The sequence below is a fragment of the Vulpes vulpes genome, chromosome 12 (genome assembly GCF_048418805.1).
Source record: "Vulpes vulpes isolate BD-2025 chromosome 12, VulVul3, whole genome shotgun sequence".
Classification (NCBI taxonomy): Eukaryota; Metazoa; Chordata; class Mammalia; order Carnivora; family Canidae; genus Vulpes; species Vulpes vulpes.
In genome coordinates this window covers 161,482,265-161,498,479 of record NC_132791.1, presented here as the reverse complement: position 1 = coordinate 161,498,479, position 16,215 = coordinate 161,482,265, and the positions used below count along the sequence as shown (strand labels likewise).

The 16,215-nt window shown below is 58.6% G+C and overlaps 1 protein-coding gene across 2 annotated transcripts in view; it reads left to right on the top strand.

Moving 5' to 3' along the window:
- Nucleotides 1–4,194: 4,194 nt before the first annotated feature.
- CHD5 (chromodomain helicase DNA binding protein 5) overlaps nucleotides 4,195–16,215 on the top strand; it is a 61,158-nt gene continuing 49,137 nt past the window's right edge. For both annotated transcript variants that reach the window (XM_072731106.1, XM_072731105.1), the window contains exons 1-2: nucleotides 4,195–4,392; nucleotides 13,733–13,860. In XM_072731106.1, the coding sequence (XP_072587207.1) occupies nucleotides 4,314–4,392; nucleotides 13,733–13,860 (207 nt within the window). In that variant the 5' untranslated portion in view covers nucleotides 4,195–4,313. The remainder of the gene's footprint in view (nucleotides 4,393–13,732; nucleotides 13,861–16,215) is intronic.

Sequence of the window (16,215 nt, the reverse complement as noted above, 5' to 3'; positions counted from 1 at the left end):
GGGGTCAGAAGCTGGGGAGAACCTGGGTGGGGTCCTGCTGCAGGTGGGTGCTGAGCTGTAAGGAGCCTCGATTCTTTGCAGTGATAAGTTGTGGAGGTTCCCTGTTTTGGAAGGGAGGAAGGTGAGGAAGAGGCCTGGTCTGTGGGATTTGCCATCCCAGCAGGGGAAGCATGTGGAAGGCTGCCTTTTAAATGATGCCATCATGCTGCTTATCTCAGGGAACAGAAAACTTAAGAATTTGTAATCTAGACATTTTCCTATCTTCCCTATCTTTGGGAGGATCTGAGGATTCACATTCTTTTTTTTTCTAGGCTATTTCTGGCCAAGCTAAAACAGTCTGTTAATGCTGTGCTGACCAGCTGAGTTAGCTGCTACCATACCTAGAACCCAAAAAGAACTCATAAGGTGATTTAAGCCTTATCCAGGCACTTCTCAGGTTCAGGGCCATGGCCCAAAGGTCTGCCTTTTTGGAGAAGCCCTTTTCCTCATCCCCAGCAACCCCAAGTGATTTGGATTCAGGTGGGGCAAGGCCCCCATCTTAAGAACCAGGCTGCACGTACACAGAGGTCTTGGTGTGTAGGGGGTGTTTACCCTTCACTTGAGAAGACCAGTTGATCCGGCCAGTGATGTAGTCCCCACTGCCTACAGGAGGCTGTGGCAGAGCTTTGACCTGTGGCTAGTGTGAGGGCTGTAGGAACAGGGGCTTCACAGGGCCATCGGTGGTCCTAGTGGGGGATGTTGGTAGAGAACGGACCTCGGACAGCAACTTGAGGACAGCGTGTATGAGAAACGCCTGTAACCCAGGGATGGAGACTGGTAGGGGTGTGTGTGGAAGGTGACCAGTTCCTGCAACTCTGCTTGGAAGAACCATTGTTCCTTGGTGCTTTCATTACCAGTAAAATACACACACACATATTTTAAGATTTTATTTAGTTCTTCATGAGAGACACAGAGAAAGGCAGAGGGAGAAGCAGACTCCCTGCAGGGAGCCCAGGATCACAGCCTGAGCTGAAGGCAGACACTCAACCACTGAGCCACCCAGACATCCTACCAGTATATTAAAAAAGGGTAGCCCCAGTGGCGCAGCGGTTTAGCGCCGCCTGCAGCTCAGGGAGTGATCCTGGAGACCCTGGATCAAGTCCCGCGTCAGGCTCTCAGAATGGAGCCTGGTTCTCCCTCTGCCTCATATTCTCTGTCTCTATGAATAAATAAATAATCTTTAAAATTGGGGGGGGGGCAGCCCGGGTGGTTCAGCGGTTTAGCGCCGCCTTCAGCCCAGGGCGTGATCCTGGAGACCCGGGATTGAGTCCCACATCAGGCTCCCTGCATGGAACCTGCTTCTCCCTCTGCCTGTGTCTCTGCCCCTCTCTCTGTCTCTCATGAATAAATAAAATCTTTAAAAAAATATTTAAAAAATTTAAAGAAAAAAAAGTTTTGATTTTTTTGAATTGTCCTGAGGTGTAATTCCAAGCTCTGTGATCAGCCAACAGGAGCATCTTGTCTCCTGAAACTGTCACCTTAATGAGGCATTTATTTTCTGCATTGGAGAGTTCACTGAATTTTCATCGTTTTTAGGGACTGCTTTTAACATCAGACATTTTAGGTTCATTGTCACTATTGAAAATAGTTTGACAAGAATCAGAGCTCTCCTTTTTTATTTTTTAAGATTTTATTTATTTATTCATGAGAGACACAGAGGAGCAGGCTCCATGCAGGGAGCCCAACAGGAGACTCGATTCTGGATCCCAAGATCACACCCTGAGCAGAAGGCAGATTCTCAACCGCTAAGCCACCCAGGCGTCCCTCCCCTTTATTTTTAATTTAATTTTATTATTATTATTATTTATTTATTTATTCACAAGAGACAGATCCCGGCACCCCAGGACCACGCCCTGAGCTGAAGGCAGACGCCCCCAGGCGTCCCTAATTTAATTTTATTCTTAATTTTTAGAGCTCTCCTTTAAATACTGGTGATTTCCAGTGAAAAATCCATTTGTTTCTGCCATTCCAGTGTTTGCTTCATTCTGCTTTTGGTCATTGAGTGGTGTGGGCAAGCTGTGCCTGTGGGCAAGATGGGTAGGCCAGGGAGGATGGGAATGGCAAGCGGCTCCACTCTTGGTTGCCAAGTTAAGCAGGTGGAACTGTTCTTTCTTGAATGGTGTCTCCACTGTCTCAGCCTCACCTGGGCAGTTGCACCCAAGGTTAATGGTATGTGCTTGAAGTGGGGGCTTTCTGCTGATGGGAGGTACTGTCAGTCCAAGTTTCTCTCAAGCGGAACAGAGAACCTTTGGAAGTGTTCTGATCTCTTCCCATTATCTGGGAAGGGCCAGGGGTGGGGCTGCGGAGGGCTGGACAGGTTTGGTGGTGCTTTGGGGTTTTCCTGGATGGCTAACATCCAGAAACCCAGGAGGTCAGGAAAGAGCAAGGCAGCCTTGCCAGGGAGAATGGCGCGCCCCTGGCCACATGCTCAGTGATGTGAAATACAGCCTTCCCCGGAGAAGCCCTTTGCTTGCTTAGCCCACCGCCCTGCTGCCTTTCCCTTGGCCCTTGCACGTCACCTGCCCTGAGACGCTTCCAGCTTCTCTCCAGTGTGGTTTAAAAGTGATCTGGGAGATGAAGGGGATTCCTGGCATCCTGCACTTTCATCCAGGAGGCTGGACAGACCTGCTTGTGCCAGGGAATGAATGACGACCAGCTTTTTGTTCAGGGCTTGCTGGCAATTCCATTTGGTTGGGAAGGGGGAGGAAAAATTTGCTACACATCGTTCAGACTCCCCTAGGCCTTCCGTCGCCTTCTGCCTTCTGGTCACAACTTGGATTCATCACAGCCTGGGTTGTGGCCACCTTGCCAAGAGGTGTTGCTTGGGGGGCCCTCATCAGGCAGTCACGACTCTCCTGGTTCCCCAAACACCCCAGGAAAGGGAGGGCTCTCTTGTTGTTCAGGGTGCTAGAGGTTACTGGTGAACACCCACCAGGATGGGGCAGATGTTCAGCCAATCCAAGAGCGGTTGGTGCCAGAGAAGAGACCCAGTACCCTGCTTTCTTGCTTCCTGAGTCAGGCAGATTCTGTAGGTCCTTGGCAGCCACATGGGTCTCCAGTGGGTTCCCCCAAACGTGTCTGACCCGAGGCAGTGAGGTAGGGGTACTCTCCCTTCATTGGCTCTTCTTGGGCTAGAGAGCCCACCATCCTAAGGGCCACTGAAACTTCGGGCTTCTCGGAGTAGCTTTAAGACTTCGGGCTCCCCAGACTGGCCGCCCTCATGTAAAATTCCAGCCTTGCTCCCAAGGGCTTTGGGCTCCATCTTCAGCTTTAACACCTGAGGGCTGTTGGCTGAGGCTCCTTAGCGCCCTGCGACAGGTGTCGCATCTGAGCGGGAGTTCCGGGGGCAAAGATGGCAGATGTGCATCACCCCCAGGGGCCCTGGATGTGTTTAAGGCCGCCCGCCCGCCCGCCCGCCCGGAGGGGCGTTGTGGAAGAGGGCACGTGGCGGGGGGAGCGTGGTGCCCTGGGGTGAGGAGGAGCCAGGCTGCAGCAGGCTCCTGGAGGAATCAGACCCGGCCTCCGGAGGGGCCCTTCCCCAAGGGCAGAGCACGGTCTTCTTCCAGCCTTTCGAAAGGGCCCGCTGGGTGCGGGGCGGGGAGGTTCCCGGTGCCGCGAGCCGAGTGCGGGAGCTCGCCGCCCGCCGCCCGCCGCCCGCCGCCCGCGGCGCCCCGCCCCTGCGCCCGGGGGGCCTCCGGGGCAGGTCGCCTTCCGGGCCGGCGGCGGCGCGTTCCCCGCCTCCCGCCGGCCCCGCTCCGTCGAGTCCCCGCCGCCCGCTCGGCCGCTCGGCCGTCGGGTCCCCGCGCGGGCGCCTCGACGGCTCCCCCTGGCGGGGCGCGGGCGCGTCCCCCTGCACCCGGGGCCCCGGACTAGTCCCCCCAACTTGTTCTCCGCCGTTAACTAGTCGCGCTGCCGGAACGATGGGATGGGGTTGCCACAGCAACAGACTGGACGTCACAATCCGGGCATGTGTGCCGCCCCCCCCCCGCCGCCGGCGCTGCCGCCGCCACCCTCGGCCGCTGCGGGACTCGGGCTGCGGGGCGCGGTGGGCGGAGCGGCCCGGCGTTGCGGGGAGCGGGGCGAAGGCGGCCGAGAGGAAGGGGGTCGAGACGGAGGGGTGGAGGTCCGGGGGGCTGGGGGGGCCGGCGGCCGCCATCTTCTCACCGAGGCCGCCTCGCCCGCCGCGCGCGCCCGTCCGGCCGCGCACGGGTTAAGGCTGGCACCGCGCCCGGCGGGAGGGGGGGCGCCCACCTCCCCTCCCCCCCGCGCCGGGCATGCGGGGCCCGCTGGGCACCGAGGAGGAGCTGCCGCGGCTGTTCGCGGACGAGATGGAGAACGAGGACGAGATGTCAGGTGAGCGGGGCGCCGGCTGCGCCCGGGCCGGGGGCGCGGGGGCGCGGGGGGCGCGGGGGGCGCGGGGCCCGGCGGCCGCAGGAGGGGCAGGAGGGGCGCCCGGGCCGCGGGGCTGCGCTCCCGCCCTGTGGGCGCCGCGAGGCCAAGGGCGCGGGGCCGGGCGAGCGCCGGGGCGGGGTGCGGTCGGGGCCCGCGGGACGCGGCGGGGTCGGGCGCGGGCGGAGGCGCCCCGGGCGGGGAGGGGGCGCGGCGCCGCCGGCTCAGCCCCGCGTGCCCTTGAAAGGGGCGGGAATCGCGCTCGGCTCCGGGCGCCGCGCCCCCCGCCCCCCGCGCCCCGCGCCCCGCGCCCCGCGCCCCCCGCGCCCCTGGCCTCGCGGGGGCAGGCGGGACCGGCCCCCGCCCGCCTCGGCCGGGGCAGCGCTGGGTGGGGCCGGAGGTGCGGGCGGACCCGCGAACGCCCCGGCGGGGGGCGGCCTCCCCTCCCCGGGGCCGCCGGGGCTGCGGGCCGGGGCCGGGGCGCGCGGGCTCGGACTCGGGTCCCCTTACCGGCCGCGGGGTGCCGGCCCCGCCGCTCCCAAACACTTTCCCGCGGCCGCCGGCGCCTGCAGCCCGCGGTCGGCCGGGCAGTGGCGCTCCCAGCGCATCCAGCTTTGGCCACGGGCCTGACGCCGGGGGCCGCCGCCCCAGCCCTTGCCGTCCCTCTCGGAATTGAGCATAAACAGGGCTTGTGCGGCAGGGGTAACCCTGTAGGATCATCCTCTAGTTAGCTGCTCTCCATTTGTTTGGGACGGTTTTCCTCCTGGCCCTGCAGGGCAGGGCCTCACCTCACCCTGTCAACCAGCCTCTCTCCCTCCCTCCCTCCTTCTTGGAGACTCTTCTCCTCTTCCGGGCACCAAGTCAAGGGCCCCTTCTGGGCTCCTGAGAGACTCGTGGGAAGTTCGGGGGCCCTCCCGAGCCCAGGAGTGTGCTGTCTGGCCCCAAAAGTGCCTTGGAGGGAGGGCGAGTGGGACCTTCTGCAAATTGGCACCCCCAGCCCCTGTGTGCAGGGGGTGAGAGGCGGAGGACCCAGCAGGCCGAAGTTCCCCAGGCTGCTCTGAGTCTTCCTGGAGAGGGGATTCCCCCCAGATGGCCCCGCCCACTGCCCCCCCCCCCCCCTTATTCGCTTGCTTTAACGCTGTGACTAGGGCCCCTCCCGGAGCTGGCCCCACTGCCTTTCAGACAGTCTGGCCAAGTTTGCAAAGATCCTGCTCTAGTTAGGGGAGTGGGGGTGAGATGGCCCCTTGTGGGAGGGGGTGCTTGGACAATAGTTGACTGTTAAGTCTTTGGGTGCAAGGAATTAGGCCTATATCTTGGGAGAGAACAGAGAGGCCCATTAGCTGCACTGAAACCCATGGCTGTTTCCTACCTAGGAGGCTGACTCCCCCCTAAGCTGTTCTCTGACTTCCTCAGGCATTCGAGGTGGTGCTTGGGGCGTGGCCCCTTTGTGGCACTGATGGGGCAGTGGACAGCTGAACATGCATTAGCAGGCTTATTTCTGGGACTTCACTGAACCCCAGATGGGGTCCCCTGTCCCCTTTCCTCACATGCTCTGGCTCTTGGTGGTTATGTTGGGACTCAGAGCATGGGGAGGGTTGATGGGCACCTGCCTCACTCTCTTTGGGTGAGAGAGGTCAGATCACCTGCTCACTACCTAATCTCCCTGTCCCTTCCTCCCTCCCATGCCCATTGCTCCAGGGCAAGGTGGGGAGGAGGGGTAAGGTTGTCGCCAGGGCCTCTGGAAGCAACCCCAAAGCCCTGCAGACAAGAGGTCCTGCTCCAGCCCCTCTGGCCTGGGGATTGCAGCCCCATCCTTCTGCAGGGGTCTTCCCAAGCTCCCTCTCCACATGCCTGGCCCAAGGCTCTGTCCCCTGCTTCTGGTTCACTTCATAGCCTTCTCTAACTAGACCTCACTGACCACCCTCTCCTCAGGAGCCAGGGTCACCTTTGAAAACACAAATCAGGCCCAAACTCGCCTGACGGATGGATCGATGAGCTCTTATTCTATTCCACCTTCATCTACCCCACCCCACCTTGTTCCCAAACTACAGCCACCCTGGCCTCCTTGATGCTTCTGGAAACCCCCAAACTCCAGACTCCATCCTGCCCTTGAGCACTGGCTGTGACCTCTGTCTGACCCACTCTTTTCTCTGCTCCTGGCTGCCTCCTTGCTGTCAAGTAGGTCCCAGCCCATATGTCTCCACAAGGAGGCCCTCCATGAACTCCTGGCCCAAGTGTGGCCTCAGCCCTCAGGGCCATTATAATGCTTTATTTTCTTGGCAGCACTTCCTACCACCAGTGTGCTTCTGTGTCTGGGCTCACCCCTTGAGTGTGACCCCTTTGATCTTCAGCTGTGCCTGGCACCGGGCACCATGGGTGCTTGAGAGGTGGTCGTGGTCTCGAGGTCTGAAGGCAGGAAGTCCCTGGCTCACCCCTGGCCTCCGGACATGGTGACAGCTTCAGCCCATACTCTGTGTGTCTCTCGAAGTGCTGGCCAGCTGGCCCCCGAGCCCTCCATTACAGCTGCTGTGCAGGCCTGGGCCTGAGCTCAGGGCTGTCACCCACTTGGACCTGGGGTCAGCTGGCTCTGAGACACCGCAGCGTGCGAGGAGGGAGGAGCCAGTGTGTCAGGAGCGGTCATACTAATTTTTGAGTCTGCAGCAGTTGGACTCGTTTTTGTCAAATCTTTCTCTCCATTGTGCCCATCTTCCCCTCCCCCTGGGCTGTGTTCTTGTTTTCCACACAGGACTCGGCCGGGCCAGCGCTCTGGCACTGTGGCAGGTAGGTGAGGCTGCTGGGAGGTGGAGGCATGGTGGCCGCCTGCCGCTCGGGCTCGGGCTCGGGCTCAGGCTTGGGCTTGGGTTCGGGGCCTGGCAGCTGCCAGACTCTCCAAGGAGTGCTGAGGGCTGGTCGAAGTGAGGACTCTGGGCTCAGATGGGTCCTGGCCCTGCTGCTTGTTAGCTGCCTGACTCCGGGCAAGCTCCCCAGCCCCTCTGCCTCAGTGTCCCCACTTGTGGAATGGGGATATGGCACTAACTACCTCACAGAGGGTTATTGTGAGGACTGGTGAGACAGTGCATGTGGAACATTTAGGTCACAGTACCCAGCACATAATAGGTCCCCAATAAACTGTGACTGCTATCAGTATTGTCCAAGGGAGCAGTTGACCTTCCTTCCTCAAGGAAATGCTTCTGAGACTTGCATCCTCATGTAGTAAGCTGGGGGTATGGAAGCCTGGGCTTGAAGAGAGAGGGAGAGAAGGAGAGTCCCCTGCCTTTTCCTTCAAGTTCCCAGCCTGGTTGACCCCAGTCCCAAGGGTGGGTTTCCCAGTGCTGGTGTGCCCAGCCTCTCTTCTGGCTGGGCAGTGTGACCACTCTGCCCCAGAGTCACTTGACTGGCCCATAACCACCACCACCCCATGCCCACAGGACTGGCCCCAGTCATGTGAGCATTTTAGGCTTCCTGCAGCCCAGGAGCCAGGAGGCAGCCATGATTGGGAATCATAGCCATGATTCCCAAGGTTCATGCCTTTTTTTTTTTTTTAAGATTTTATTTATTCATGAGAGACACAGAGAGAGAGCCAGAGACACAGGCAGAGGGAGAAGCAGGCTCCATGCAGGGAGCCTGACATGGGACTTGATCCCACGTCTCCAGGATCATACCCTGGGCTGAAGGCGGCGCTAAACCGCTGAGCCACCTGGGCATCTCGGTTCATGTTTTCTTAACTCACTTCAACCCCATGGGGAAATGTGGTTTTGGGGGGTCCAGGGAGCCTGTACTGCTTGCTGGGAAGAGGGAGGTGAAGTGACCAGCATGCTGTGCCCAGTGCCTTGGCCTGTGGGATATTCACATCATTCCAAATCGATCTATCTTTTACCATTTCATTCAGTCACTAAGCCTCCTATTAATCTACCCACCCACCCTCCCATCAAATATCTCTTCAACCAACCAATCAACCAACCAACCAACCACCCCCAACCAACCCCAACCAACCATACACGTATCACTCCCCATCCATCCATCCTACCCACAATGTCCATCTATCCATCCATCCATCTATTCATTTTACCCACTCTCCATCCCTCATTTATCTTTCATCCATCCATCCCACCCACATCATCCATCTATCCATCCATCCACCCATCCTACGCACTCTCCATCCCTCATCCATCCATCTGTGTCCCCAGCATAGATCTATCAAGTATCTTCTCCGAACCAGGTATGGAACACAGCATGTGATGTCTAATTTTCTGGGGCTTTTGCAGGTAAAACTTTTGAGACTTTCTGCCTTTTCTTTGGCTCTGTCTTTATTTCTCTCTCCCTGTCTCTTTTTCTCACTCTGCCCCCATGTCTGTTCCTCTGTCTGTTTCCATTTGCCTTCCCTGAGTGCTTGCCTCTGCTTCTCTCTCTGGCTGTCCCTCACTTTCCCTCTTTTTGTCTGTTTCTCTCTGGCCGTCAGGTATGGCTCCCTATCCCCTCCCTCCTTGATTCTCTTTCCTCCTCCCCGCCAGTGCTCTGGGTTTGCATGGGATCCTGTCCCTGCTTGCCCCGGGTCCCTCTCCTCATCCTCACTCTCTCCCTGGCCCCAGGCCCTTAGGGTAAAACCTTACCTCTTCCCCTCGCCTGCCTGCCCAGAGTGCTCAGAATTGACGCTTTCTTTGATGAGACGCCAATGAGGTGATGTCTGGATTTTGTTAAATGTCGTAAATAAATTACCAATCCTCTCTTGGGCAGGAGTACTGACCACCTATTATCAGCAGAGGTCCTATGGTGTAGGGGTCTTCCAAGGACTGATGTGAACCTTTGTTTTGGCACCCTCCTCTCCCAGGGTAGCCCTAGAGTGGCCTTGGGAATCCCTGGCTCAGCAGTGCTCAGACTGGAGACCCCCACCCTCTATTACCCCTCTTGGGGCCCTGGGCTCCATCTGCTATCACCGAGCATTTACTGTGCGCCTCACAGCTTCTAATTCTCCAATACCCTGTGAAAAAGGCACCGCTAGGCTCTTTAAGGATGAAGAAGAAATGGTCTCAGCTGGGAAGGGCTAGGGGCCACCTGCCAGGAAGGGGTGGTGATTTGACTCTGTATTCCCCTGTCCCTCCCTCCCTCCTGGCCACCAGATGATCTTGTCCTCTGCTTGGGTGGTGGGTTGGAGGTAGAGAACAGAAGGAGCTTCCACTCCAAGCCCCAGAGAGAATGGTGGATGTTGAGCCAGGTCCCCATCACTGGCAGATTTGGCCGCTTCTCTGGACTCTGGCAGTGGAGTTCTTGTCCCTCCACTTGGCTTGGGCCCCCAAATCCTTCAACCACCCTCAAATCAGAGGTCCTGACTTCCTCCACATCACATGCTTTCCTTTTGCTCTGATCACCTTGCATCTGCAAAACTCCCTGGGGGGCTGCATTCTTGCCCAGAGGAGGGGGCAGGGGCTGGGCTGAGCAGAATCTGCTCTGGGGGTGAGTGTGGGGTGGACTAGCCCTGACCCCCTGAGGGACCCCTGTGGGACTTTCCAGAACCTTCCAGACCAAGGGCTGGCCCAAGGTGAGGCCCGAGCTCAGCCACAGGCAGTGCTATCAAAATGCCTGCTAAGTAAATATGGGGAAAGTCTGAATTCTGGGGGGAGTTCCGGTGACTGGGGAAGGGTGGGGGTGAGGACCACGCATGGTGGTGGGAACTGCCTGTCTGGGTTCCACCCTGGCTCTACCAGCTGTTGGTTGTGAAGCTCCATGGCTAAGTCATGAGACTGCTGAGCCTCAGTTTCCTTCTCTGCAATTGGGCGTAATAGAACCATCTCTCAAGGTTCCTGTTTGGAGTAAATGCGTTAATACAAATTAACATACACTACCTGCTCCAGCCGAGTTGCAGGTGGCACGTAGGTACTGGACTGTTACAACATGTTACCCTGAGAAGGGCCCACCCAGCTCACCTGGGCTGCAGCTTTAAATGGCTCAGTGAGGCCAGCCCCAGGTTCCCTAGGGCGGAGCCCAAGCCTATGCAGGAGCTGGGGAGAGGGCTGTGGGGAATGCAGGAAAAAACAGCAGAGATATCTCTCTTTGCTCCTCCGTCACCCTGTCTCTGTGTCTCTGAAGCAGCTTCCCCCGCCCCCTCCCCCTGGCCTGCTCCCGACCTGGAAGCTTAGGAGGTAGCAGAGATAACAAGGCTAATGGGTCCTAATTATAGCCCAAGTTGGATCGATGGAGCTTCGGGCCCTGGAGGGGCAGGGCTGGTGTGGGAGGGCAGTGCGGGGGCAGGCAGGGGGCTGTGGGAGCAGGCAGGAGGTGTGGGGAGCTGGCAGGACATGGAGTCCCTGGGGTGCTCTTTCCTGGGCCCTCACCCAGGGTGAGTGGGATCCCCCCTTACCACTAACTGTGCCCTGAGGGGGGCCGGGGCTGGGGGCTTGGGGAGCAGCCGAGGGGCACCAGGCAGGGTTGCTTAGCTATGACTTTCGAGGTCTGGTTTTAGAAAGCTCAGAGGCTGTTACAGGAGATGTAGGAGGTGGAGATGGGGCCAGGGTGGAGATGGTGTAGGGAATCATGAGGTGTTGGGAAGGAGTGTCACAGAGCTCATCCTGGGGTGTCCTCAGGGCTACCAGAATCTTTTCAGGAACCAGAAGGGTCTGTCAGAGATGGGGAGTGGACGGGGTGGGGTCCCTATCCTAGTGTGCCAGCTCTGGAACCTTCCTGGAGGAGGGATTTAATCAGGCAGATGGCCCTGGGCCACGAGGTCTTCTGGGAATGGAGGAGGGGCTCTGTCTCTGGGCAGAGGGTCTGGGATCTTATCCTCTGAGGATCGTTCTGGGCATGGATTAGGGCTACCCTGTGGGGCACCCCCTGGCCCCATACCCTCCACCCCAGGCAGATAACCTCCGGCAGCCACCTGTTCATCCCCTCTGTGTTCTGATGGCCAGTTGGTCAGTCAGTGACCTTGTGCTCAGCTGGCCTTCCCAATTTGGGGGACTGCCCTGCCAAGGGAACGGGTAACTTGGGGGAGGTGGCAGGAGGGAGATGGCCCCTCCCGATTGCATCAGCCCAAGCTTCTTACATAACTGGTGCTGGGCATTGCTGGGGTACAGGGGTGGCTCTGCCCAGGCAGTCTCCCTGCGGCTCTAGGGGAGGTAGGGGCAGGTGTGGGGGTGGGCAGGTGTGGACAGACAGTTCTGTCACTACCTCCAGACCCCAGGATGACTCTGGGGGTCTCTGTGCACATATTCAACTGGTTCAAAAAATCCCTGCCCCTCTGGTGCCAGGGCCAAGAGGGACAGGATGGGACAGGGTCAACTTGTGCAGCTCTGCCTCAGCCTGGCTCCGCTCAAGACCTGGCCCACATTAAACTCCGCTTTGGGCTGACCCGCCACTGCTTGGCCCTGTGTGCCATAGCCCTGGCCAAGCCCTGGCAGCTGTGTCCCCCTGTGCCAGCCAGGACCATGGAGTTGGCCCTCTGGGGACAGCCAGCACTCTGGCCACCTTCTCTGCAGCAGCTCCCAGTCTTGCAGGGAGTCTCTCTCCATACCTATGTTTGCCCAGGAGGATGGGGAGTGCTCTGGGGCTCCGGCGTGCCCTGCTGCCTTCCTCCATGGACTCCTGGTGGGGGAGGGCTCTATAATACGGCGACCCGGCCCTGCTAGAGGGGGCCTCAGGACCGAGGGGTGCCCAGACAGTGGTGCAGCCTGCACCTGCCCCCGGTAGGGACCAGCCCTGTAAGGCACTAGGGTAGGAGGCCTTGCACTTGGCCACTGGAGTCACCAGCGCCCTCTAGCTGCACCCAGAGGGTGGCGATGGGAGCCACAGGACCTGGGGGACTCTAGGGGACAGGGGTCCAAGGCAGGGGGGGGGTGAGGGGCCCTGTTTGGAGGACAGGTGTGTCCATGTATGTCCGGGGATGTCTGCACTGTGATGTGCAGCTCACATGATCATTGACCACGATATGTGGTGGTAGGCTTCCTGGGGAGGGTGATGGGAGCTTTGTTTCTTTTAACTTGATTCAGTGGGGACACTGCGCCCTTCCCCAGTGAAGGTCTCCTGGGCACCCTCCTCAGGGGCACAGGGTGGCACACCCAATCAGGCTGAGATTCCCTGTTGTGTGTCCCCTCCATCCCTGTGGGGGTGGATCCCCAGTTGGTTCTTCTCTTTGCTCCCCTGGGTGCAGGGGCATGGGGTAGGACAGCCTGACTGTGGGTGCTCAGGGCCCCTGGCTGGCATGGAGCGCTGATCTCTGATGGGCCCCTTTCGTGGACCTGGGAGGTTTGGTGGCTTTCTTCTGGATGGATCTCTGCTCTGGAGGACCCTCCCCACTCTCCCCTTCTTCCTCATCTAACACCACCCCCACCCCCAGGAACTCAGGGCTGGCTGCCCTTTCTCATTTCTGATTTCCTGAGTGGGAGCTAGGCCCCAGGGCCACATGTCAAGCCCCCTCCTTTTTGGAGGGGGGAGTAACATGAAGCTTGAAGCCAGCTGCACACTCACACCTGTCCCGCTCCCCTCTTGGCCTTTTAAATTCATGGAGGAGGGAGAGGAGCTCGGAAATCGTGGCTGCTTTTGGAAAACCCACGTGTGGCGGATGCAGCATCTCTCTGAATTTCACATCTTCCAGGGTGCCCAGCCGGAATGGGTTTGGCATCCTGCATGTGTGACTGGGGGTGCGTGTACCGTGTGGGTGTGTGTGCGGGTTTGGGCAGGAGAGGCAATGTGGTCTCTGATCCTCATTAAGGGGGAACCTGGCATCCTCTTCCTTGATCTCCCTCCAAAGCCCTCAAGGACCTTGCTTGTGGCTCTAGGTGGTCCTGAGGTGATGTGACCCGTGCATCCCCATTAGCCTTGCATTCACAGGCCATTTCCCAGCCACACCATGGGCAGAGGGCGGAAATAGGCCCTGACCCCTCCCTGGAGCCACCCAGAGATGGCTTCATGACTCTGTGGGGCTGCTTCCGCCCTGGGGGAGTCATGCCAATGAGGATTCTTAATTAGCTGCTCATTTTTGCTCAGAACATTGTTGCTGAGCTCTATCTTATCAGGGTGGGTGGTTATTGTCCATTTTACAGTGAGGAGAGGAAAGGTCTAGAGAAGTGGGGACTTGTGACACAGCCCACCTGATATGGGACTCTGCTCATTGGGTCTGGTCTGGTGGCTCTGAGGGCTTGGGAGGAGGCTGGGGCAGGCAGAGGCACTGTCTGCTGGGAAGGGGTGGCAATCGAGGTGGCAGGTGGATGCCTGTGGAGCTGGCTGACCCTCTGGGCCCTGCCTCTGCCTTTGTGTCTCTGGGGGCTCCCCGAGGGGAGCACAGAGTAATCCCCTCCCACTCTGACTCCTCCAGAAGAAGAAGATGGTGGCCTTGGAGGCTTTGATGACTATTTCCCTGAGGAGCCGGTGGGCCTTCCCAAGAAGAAGAAATCCAAGAAGCTCAAGGAGAACAGGTCCAAAGGGAAGCGGAAGAAGAAAGAGGTGCGTGGGGTGCCCTGCTGGGGTCGGGCCAGCTGGCGGGTGGGTCAGGGCTCCAAGGGGTCTCGGCTGCTCTGTCTAGGCCTGTGGAGAAAGATCTCAGCTGGATTTGAGTGCAAGATGCCAAAAGCAGCGTGTCCTTTGTGGGTTGGATCTGAAATGCCCTGACCTCTTAAGCAGGATGCTCCAAGGTCATTTATCTTTATGCCACAGAACGTAGATGGTTTGGGACTGGCAGGATCCTGGAATGCAGGGACAGACCTCCTGGTTGAGGCATGGACATGTCCCCACCCCCCAAGACCTGAGGCTCTGTGGATGTTGTGGGCAGAGAAGGGGTGGTGCTCGTGTGCCATGCCAAGGGCAGGAGCTTTGCCCACCCCCCCCACCCCCCCGCTCCTCCTCAGCATTTTCTCTCTGGCAGCTGTTTTCACAGGCACTGGACCCGGACAGGAGGCCCAGTGCTCTCTCTGGTCTTTGGTCTCAGGCCTTCAGGCTGGGTCTGTCCAGTTCCCAAATGCAGATGTAGGACCACCAGTGGTGCCCCAGGCAGGGCTGAATTTTCTCTCTCCTTCCTGGGCACAGAGTGCAGCAGGATTCCCCCACCCTGCTCTGGCCAGGAAGGAGGCTAGAGGTGGGCAGTGTCTGCACTGTTGAGGCTGGGGCAGAGGGCACGTATTCAGCATCTGGGAAGGCCACTGGTGTCCAAACCTGGGGGTGCTGGTGCTTACCTCTCCCCTACCCTGTGCTGGGCTCACTCAGGTCTCATCCCTCCCTTCTTCCCCTGGACCTACCTATATCTGTGTTTTTCTGGGCCCTGTGTTTCTGTGTCTCCCTCTGCTGTTCTGGCCAGAGCTTGGCCTCTGCCTCACCCACCTCTTGCTCCCTCACTCTCTTCCCTCCTCCTCCCCATTTCTCCTCCCCATCCAGCCTGGTTTCCAAACCCCCAGTCATAACCCTCTCCTCACTTGCTCACCATCTCTTCTTCCTTCTGCTTTTCACTAGGGGTGGAGGGCTGTGTGGATGGGAGGCCTGCAGATGACGACGGGTGGGTGCTGCCTGGCAGGCCCCCAAGGTGACCCCGAGGTCATGGCCACCCCCTCCCCTGTACTCCCAGCTTGGCTTGGCCAGCTGTCAAATCTTAGAGGATCTGGAGCAGGCTATAGCCAGAGAGCAGCATCTTGGCCCCACATGCCCCCCACCCAGCCACCTGGGTCCCTAGGACATGGGGAGGGGGATTTCACCCTGTGCTCGCTTCAGCTCTGACTAGGTGGCCCCAAGATTAGGCGGTACCCAAGATTAGGTGGTGGGTGGAGGCAGAAGAGGGGCCTCAGGTTTTTTTTCTTTTGGCAGGGGTGGGAGTTGAGGCGGGGTAGGGGGGTGGGGGGGAGGGGGGATAGGCCACAAGTCGTGGATCGTGATTTACATAAAACAACCGGGCTGCAGCCAGAACCTGAGCATATGTAGATGAAGCTCCTTGTCAGGCCCAGCGCAGGAGGGAGAAATGATTTCAACCTGTACTGCAGCGGTTACCATAGCAACCAATTATTCAGTGCTAAATTATAACTGTTTATAACACTCGTGAATGGGAAGGCTCATATTTCATTCTTTCTTTTTCCCTCTCAATCTTGAAGGACCCCAAATTGAGAATGACCAACTCTCTGAATCCTCCCTTTTGAGTGTAAATGCCGCCTTTATCGAGAGATGTGGTGTGTGTTGAGCGAGAGATGTGGTGTGTGTTGAGCGCTGGGTGCAGAAGGAAGGGAGAGGCGGGAGATGGAGGCCCGGATAAAAGGCATCCAGGCATCTGCAGAGCTGGAGAGGAGGAAGGGCGAGTGGGGACTGCCCACTGGGGGTTCCCGTGGCCTGCACAGGTGGCATGGTGTGGCCTCAGTGGGCCGGGGGTCAGGGCAGAGAGCCCTCCTGTTCACCCCCAGCTCCCCACACATGCAGTCTGGGTGTGGTGTTTCAGCAGATGGATTCTGCTGGGGACTCGGAGTCCACTAAGACTCCTGCCACCAGGCGCCTCCTCCCCTGTAGTCATGCCTGGGGCTACGGTAACCCAAAGGTAACCCAAAGGACATCATCGTAGCCCAAAGGACAGCATCAAGGTCAAAGCCCCGATTCGTGTTCATAGCCTCTGGTGTGGCTTGGGGCTGAGGTTGCTTTAGGGCTTTATTAGGACGTTATCGCTCCATGCCTGTGTCTCCTCCCTTGAACAAGACTTGGCTCAAAACCCCTTCTGTAAGTTCCAAGATACTGGTCTACCCCTGCTTCTTAGCCATTCTTTCCTTCTTGCCTCTGGCTGGTGCCACATCCCTCAGGTCCTGCTCCTGGGTCACTCCTCTTCGTGTTGTTTTC